The sequence below is a fragment of the Mastomys coucha genome, unplaced genomic scaffold (genome assembly GCF_008632895.1).
Source record: "Mastomys coucha isolate ucsf_1 unplaced genomic scaffold, UCSF_Mcou_1 pScaffold7, whole genome shotgun sequence".
Lineage (NCBI taxonomy): Eukaryota > Metazoa > Chordata > Mammalia > Rodentia > Muridae > Mastomys > Mastomys coucha.
This window is the reverse complement of record NW_022196913.1, coordinates 31844559-31852368: the sequence shown is the minus strand read 5'-3', so window position 1 is coordinate 31852368 and position 7810 is coordinate 31844559. Positions and strand designations below refer to the sequence as shown.

The window sequence follows — 7810 nt, the reverse complement described above, 5'->3', positions numbered from 1 at the left end:
ATCTGATTTATTTTAGACTGACTTCTAAATACCTAATTAATTTAAACATGCAGATTATAATTATTGTCAGTATACTTCCTAGAGAAACTCTTCAGGGTAGCCAGTGATTACTGGCAAAGATTCATAATAACACTATGGATGATTTACTAATGCTTTCACATTGTGGTCAAATAGCCAATAAAGAATTGCTCTCTGTCAATAAAGAATAGGAAAAAGTTAAAACAAGGAATTTAAGATTCTAAGGAAGGAGAAGTAATCATGAGCACCAATTTCCTCATGGTCTGACATGATCATCTGTGATCAGGCACCTGAGAATGGCTTCACAGATTTCAAAAAAAATTTGCACAAGAATCGACATGTAGGAACAAGCAAAGACAAGACATCCAGACACATAGAAGTATGTTGTAATAAAATGGTTAACATTCCCTGGAGCAAGAAAGACATGGTTCATGAATGAATGTCTCTGTACGTGACTTCTTGTTGTCACATGGCTGTGCATGCCTTGGAGTTATCTGCTAGCATATATAGGAGCAGGATACTAACTGAATGTACGATTTAAGTGAAGCAGATCTTCAGAGACAAAAGTTCTGCTTAGAATCTTCTCAGTGATGGCACTCTCATTGAGTCAACCCCACTTCTGTAAGTAAATCATCGTTCCTGCCTCTCTTAGTAAAAGAATTCAGTTCAGTGGTTCTATGAATTTGTTGTAATGGATTTCTTTCTTTGGAATCTTTGATGTTCTATCTGGTTTTAAAAGATATTTGTTCATATATTACCAGGAGAAGAATTCTTACATAGACTTTTTAAAATCTTTTAAAATTATTTTTCTTGAAAAAAATAATACAAGGAAACAATAGACAATTGGATTAGTAGTTCTCATCATTCTCTTAACTTGAAACAGTGTTTAGAGGAAGTCTGTGTTGTCTTTTTCTTGAGGAAAGGGAAGAAGTACAAAAGTGTTACTGGTATCAAATGAATAGAACTAATGGAAATCATTATGCAGCTTCCAATGCATGGAAAACCTTCCAGAACAAAGAATGCATCTCAAACAATGTTTTGTTGTTTTAGAAATTAGAAAATACCAAGTGTATAAAATCAGAGGATCAAATTAACATTATCTCAAGGCAGAAGAATCAGAATTGTGATTGTGAGTAAAAAATACTGACAGTTGGTATTCTGACTCCTACCTTAGCCAATAAGCCATTAGAAAAATGACTTGAACATATAGCCTTTTCTATTATAAATATATTCAGATTACATTATGAGAATCTAATTTAGTGACAAAAATTATTGGGCAGATCAGCTTTAAAGAGAATAATCTGAAGTTTTTGATGAAAAAATCTCTGATGGAGATTTACCATGTTATGAGTTCTAAGGTGACATCATATATTGGACAACACGTCTTCTTGTTGATAGTATTCATTATGGTTTTATTTATTGTCAAATGTATAGAGAAAGCCAAGAGGTAAACTGTGCTATTCTTGTCCCATCAGGTTCCAAAAGGTTGACATCAGACATGAACTTTAAAAATTATACGTTCTTTAAGAATTTGGTAACAGATAATGAGATTAAATTCCAAAGACACTAAACCATCTAAAAATGACTTAAAATACAAGTATGGAACTAATTTTAATTTCAGACATTTGTAAAATTCAGAAGCACTTCTGAAACAATACAAGAATGTGAAAATACCTGCTTCTCAAACTATTACTCAGAATTCAATTACTTCATGTGACTTTATATGCCATACAAGGTATTGAATACGAAGTCATGCAGAAAAAAAAACAAAAACTTCAGACCAATTTTCCTTATGAATATTGATGCAAAAATACTCAATAAAATTCTTGCAAACCGAATCCATGAACACATCAAAACGATCATCCATCATGATCAAGTAAGCTTCATCCAAGGATGCAGGGATGGTTCAATATTCAGAAATATTCAATATATAAACAAACTCAAAGAAAAAAACATATGATCATCTCATTAGATGCTGAGAAAGCATTTAACAAAACGTGTTTGATTTGACAAAATAAAAAATCCCTTCATGATAAAAGTTTTGGGAAGATCAGGAATTCAAAGGCCCATACTTAAACATAGTAAAAGCAATATACAGCAAACCAGTAGCCAACATCAAACTAAATGGAGAGAAACTTGAAGCAATCCCATGAAAATCGGGGACTAGACTAGGCTGCCATCGAAATATACAAAGTACAATTCACAAACTACAAGAAACTCAAGAAGAAGGAAGACCAGAGTGTGGGTACTTAGTTGCTTCTTAAAAGGGGGAACCAAATACCCATTGAAGGAGTTTCAGAGACTAACTGTGGAACAGAGACTTAAGGAATGACAATTCAGAGACTGCACCACCTTGGAATCCTTCCCATATTCAATCATCAAATCTAGACACTATTGTGGATGTTAGCAAGTGCTGGATGACACAAGCCTGATATAGCTGTCACTTGGGACACTGTGACAGTAGCTGACTAATACAGAAATAGAGGCTCACAGGCATTCATTGGACTGAGTACACGGTCCCAATGAAGGATCTAGAGAAAGGACCCAAGGAGCTGAAGTGTTTGCAGCCCCTTAGGACAAACAATATGAACTAACTAGTACCCTCAGAGCTCCCAGGGACTAAGCCACCAACCAAAGAGTACACATGGGGGGACTCATGGCTCCAGCAGCATGTGTATAACAGAGAATAGTCAAGTTGGTCATCAATAGGAGGAGAGGCTCTTGACCCTGTGAAGGTTCTATACCCCAGAGTAGGGGAATGTTAGTGCCCGTAAGCAGTTGGGTGGTGAGCAGGGGGAGGGGTGAGGGAACAGGGGTTTGTTTTAGTTTTTGTTCTTTTCTTTTCTTTTTTTTTAATTTCTTTTTTTTCTGAGAGGAACCTGGGAAAGGAGATATTGTAAATAAAGAGAACATCTAATAAAAAAAAGAAATCAAAAACAAAAACAAAAATCAAATACAACCAGACAAATAAACAAAACTACCTTTGGCCAGGTACAACTCTCATGAGTCAATTGGACCTAGGAGAACTCAGGTTAATATACCACCTCTAAGTGGTTTTGTTTCTATGTAGCAGGGGCACTCCTCCTGATGGTGGTGTCAAACTTGCTGCTGTGGGAGAAAGCTGCATCAATTCTTCCATGCCTCGCAGAAAAGAATGGCTGCTGGAACCCGCTTGTGGAAACATTTAACAGTGCCATTCAGAAAGCTGAAACCCTCCGTAATCTTGCTGACCAATTTTATGTAGAACTTGTAAGTACTTCTACCTCCATACTAATACTTGAACTGCACTTTAACCTGAGACACTAAATATCATGATTCAAATATCACAAAATATACCCTCATGGGTGAATGATGCCGCTACTACTGAAACAAGGACAGGGGCAATTGGGCAGTGTCATGAAATATCATAGAATCTAATGATATTAGTATATATTTTTGCTTTATTAAAAATAAAAACAAACTATGGTAGAAACTTTTAAAATGTGAGTTGGGAATAACTCTCATTTCCTGTTATTGCACTCAGGACCATGAATTTCCATTGGTCATGTTCTTTTAGCACACTGCAGGTACACACTATAGAAGATGTTCAGTATAGCTAACTATATATTTGAAACAGAGATAAAGTAAAACATGGAAGGAAGGAAGAGGGAAGAAAGAAAGAAAGAAGAAAAGAGCAAAGAAAGAAAGAAAAAGAATCTAGCAAAAAACTGTAAATTGTGGTATAAAGATTTTCAGTAATAAATTTGTCCAGTATCAGGGCATGAATAAAAGTGTATCCATTCATTTTGTGTTGAATGTCATTTCTTAAGGTCAGAAAAAAAGAAATTATAGAAGCAGGCAAACTTTCAATAATATGGTCATAAAATGGATGTGTCTCTGTTTGGAATAAATATGTGGTCATAATTTTATTGACTAGATGTTATTTTTCTCCCTTTAACATGACTCAGTATCGCAACCAATTCTCATCTGGAGAATTTTTGGCTCTTGTAAGTACCTCACTTACCTTCAGCTGCTTCCCAATAATAGTCTCATGTCAATGATAAGACTTTAGATGAGAAACATTATACAGTATTTGTATTTCCTGTTCTTAACTGATAGCTTTTCAACTTATCATTTTATTGGATTTTTTTTATCTACATTTCAAGTATTATCCCTTTTTCCTATTTCCCCACAGAAACCCTGTATCCCATCTCACCTCCTCATGCTTCTATGAGGGTATGCCACTACCCATCCATCCACTCCTGCCTTCCTGCCCTCGCATTCCCCTACATTCACTCACCTTTCATGAATTAACTGATTATTTGATATAAATAAATAAGGTATTTTAAAGTATGTAATTAAGTAAACTAAATATTTCATTAATCATGCAATGACTACTATAATGCATAATAAAAATTACTATTTTTATACTTTATTGATGTTGAGTTTACATAGAATTTACTCTTAAATAGTTTATTTTGTGAGTCAAATTGCACACAATTTTATTCTAAAACTATTATAAACATGACTAGCTATATTCTTTAGTGTTAAATTAATAAATTTTTAACTTTGTTGACTGGGTAAGGAAATAACAGTATTTATTGATAGAAAATGGGAAGGTTAATATGCTGAATAACTTTATGCTGAAATTAAATCACTTAATTTTTCATAATTTTCTCCTTTCAGTGTTTGCCTTCCATAGAGTAAGTTTGGAAATTTAGGAAGAGAGTAAGAAAGGAAGGAGTTAAATATTCAAAAGTTAGTAGAAAGCCAAGTTAAATTGCAGGTACAATGAGAGACACAGAATTACATAACAGGCAGTTTCTTAATTATTAATATCTATATTTTATGAACTTATTAAAATTTAAAAATACTCTAAAATGCATTAATATTCTAGTCATGAAGTTATTTATTATTTCTGAACTCTGTTTTTTGTTTTATTTGCAGAATTCAAAGATGATTAGGCGGGATGAGGCTGTTGTCAGAGCAGGAACTTTTTGCCATTATACTCTCTCAAACCCCCCAGATAGGGGAACTGAGCATGAAGATATTAAAGTGAGTTGCCTTCATTGTTTTTTCACAGAACTCCAGAAGCAGTATATTTGGTTTGTGGTAATGTCAATTATTACAGGCATTATGATAAAAAAGTAATCATGCATGCCAAAAAATGAAGATAAAGTATAAGAAATAATCACAATATAGTATTACTAAATTATAAATAAAATCAAATGCCCAATAACAATGTAGTAATGCTTAAATATATCATTTACAGAATAGTGTTTAGGGGATTATTTGCCACTGAAATTATTCTTACTGTATCTTTAGGTTTTGTTTGGCTAAATTTGTTATCTATGTTTACATACTCACTCCTCCATCAATGATAACAACGTGGCTGTATTTAAAATGTTTCTAATGTGTTCTGCATAGTGGCATTCTACATTACTGAACACTGTCCACTTCCTGATTTTTCAAATCTGTCTTTGTTCTATTTCTATTTTTATCTATCACTTCATGCTTTTGTTATTCTCTAGGCCTTAACTGAAACTGGATGATCAGAGTAGTCTTGTGAAATAATAGTTTATATTCCTTAGGAGGCAAAAATGCCCAAATTCATGATGAAAAGGTCTACATATCGTTTTAGGATGTGATACAGGTCTTCCCCTATAAATGGTATACAAGAATCCCTTAATGAAAATTATTGTATCTACTTACCACTGCTTCTATCTAATCATGAGTCAATTTTTATTTGTTCCTATTGAGTACCAGGAAGACCTGTTTTACACATTCATAATCAAATAACCAAATAATAAAGATCACACTGGCAAAGAAGCTCTTTGAATTGCACAAAGAGAACAAAATACGATGATGACCTAAGCTCAGAAAAGTGCTAATTTACAAGCCCCACAATTTGTTTTATTTTGTAGAAATTACACCAGCTGTTTAAATGTTTTACTTCCAAACTATGTAACATCTATACATGTGTCTTACACACACAGTAAAAATGTGTTTCACTTCAGCATTTTTACATGAATATTAGAGGTAACAAACCTGCTAAACTCAAATTATTTAAAGAAATGGTTCTATTGTGTTTCTCAGACTGAAAAATATTTAAAAACTTTGATCAATTATGTGGGTGCCTGGATCAGCCCTCTGTTCCATCTAGTGACTGAACTGAGGGCCATGCAAGATGTCCCTGAAACGATCCTTTCAAAAGCCATGGAGATTGAAGCAAACAAAAGAGAACTGATGGATGACCTCAGGTGGATACTCACCAAGGTGAGCATTTCCCATTTGTTATTCTCATTTTTAAAAGAAGCAGTATGTATAAATTAACAACAACAACAATAACAACAATGAAAAAATTCTGAAATGCCTCATCTTTCCAGAGTGAAACATAGATATCTGATCTTGTTCATAATTTTCCCATAAAACAGAGTTTCTCAACCTGTGGGTCATGACTTTTTGGGGGGTCAAAAGACCCTTTTACAGGAGTCATATAGCAGATATTTATATTACAATTACTGAAATTCATGAAATTAGAATTATTAAGGAACAATGAAAATATTTTTATGGTTGGGGTTCATCACAGCATGAAGAACTATATTAAAGGGACAGAGCATTAGGAAGTTTCTGAAACAATGCTCTAATAAGTTGCTGGAACTTCCAACCTTTTCAGATGCTTCCAGCCTGAAAATATGAATGAAACATAGCTGTTCCTCTTAGATACTTAGAGGATACCTTTATTAGTTGGATCAAAAGACCTCTGGTCCTTTGATAGCAACCATCCCTTGAGTCTGCTATTAAATCACTAACTTATCCTTAACATGTAAGATTTTCATACATAGACCTCTTGGGTAATGGACTTCATAGAATAGGGGAACATATATGCTTCTGTGAAATACATATGATAGGACCTGTAAGAATTTCCTGAGTCAGTAACTGATATGAGCTTTTCCACTTGCCTAGAATCAAATAGAGATTTTTCTACATTTCCTCTCCTTCTGAAAGGGCATCCTTCCTCTGTGATTAGAAGAAATGCCCATGAATCTTCTCCACAGATTCTAGAAGTCTAACTGCTTGTGAGTCTCTTGGTTTTTATAAATGGAAACCTGTAACTTTGATAGAAGCATCACATTTTTGAATGTATTTCTCTGATTGGATACAGAAGAAATAAGGAGGATACAGAAGAAATAAGGAGAAAGGAACACTAACAATATAATCAACAAGTACCTGATTTTCATTTTGATTTTTAGGTCTATCCTACATCAGAGATGAAGGAAGAATTTCCTAGCTGGGAACATCTTTCATTCTTAAAATCAGATGGCAAAAGTCAAAAATTTTTGGCAATATTTAACCTTTGCAACTGCATATACAATGAAACATACCACATTCTATTATATCTCAAAACTTTGAAGTGTCGCATAACTGGGGAAGATTGCTAAGTCCACATCTCCTCTGTCTGTTTTGTAAATGTTCCACCACAGTCCATTGCCGAGATGTCTCTTTTGATTGTATATCTTTTGAATACTTGTGGGGGTATAAGGGGTCTCTTTTTTAAAAAAATAAAAGCATTATCTTCAGAAATATCCAAATCTAAAACGCCTCTTCATCTTTTGTTCATTGAATAGAATATATATCAAGAAAATCAGGATGCCCAATCAAATATATTACAAACACTAGATGTTAATTTTGCAAATAAAGTTAAAATTTACTTCAATAAAGTCACAATTTATTTCACAAAAAAAGTAATGAAAGTCAAGTTGTTAATATGAAAGTGCAAAACTTATCAACTAATTCACATATCAGAATCAAA

The 7810-nt window shown here is 33.6% G+C and overlaps 1 protein-coding gene across 3 annotated transcripts; it reads left to right on the top strand.

Annotated features, from left to right (window-relative positions):
• The first annotated feature begins 571 nt into the window (after window positions 1–571).
• LOC116081706 (prolactin-8A9-like) lies at window positions 572–7583 on the top strand. Of its 3 annotated transcripts, none has more exons than XM_031358341.1 (6): window positions 572–639; window positions 3089–3267; window positions 3966–4004; window positions 4945–5052; window positions 6094–6273; window positions 7251–7583. In XM_031358341.1, the coding sequence occupies exons 1-6, from the start codon at window positions 609–611 to the stop codon at window positions 7437–7439; spliced, it is 726 nt and encodes a 241-aa protein (XP_031214201.1). In that variant the 5' UTR covers window positions 572–608; the 3' UTR covers window positions 7440–7583. The 3 variants fall into 3 exon arrangements, with proteins under 3 accessions (XP_031214201.1, XP_031214202.1, XP_031214203.1); XM_031358342.1 differs by having other exon boundaries at window positions 609–639; window positions 3092–3267; window positions 7251–7439; XM_031358343.1 differs by lacking the exon at window positions 4945–5052 and having other exon boundaries at window positions 609–639; window positions 7251–7439.
• Window positions 7584–7810: the final 227 nt, after the last annotated feature.

Bases quoted from the DNA above. Each gene is read 5' to 3' on its own strand.
- LOC116081706 (XM_031358341.1), top strand. From the start codon at position 609: ATGGCACTCTCATTGAGTCAACCCCACTTCT. The intron at 640-3,088 runs GTAAGTAAATCA...GTTTCTATGTAG, and splicing joins ATTGAGTCAACCCCACTTCT to CAGGGGCACTCCTCCTGATG. The intron at 3,268-3,965 runs GTAAGTACTTCT...AACATGACTCAG, and splicing joins ACCAATTTTATGTAGAACTT to TATCGCAACCAATTCTCATC.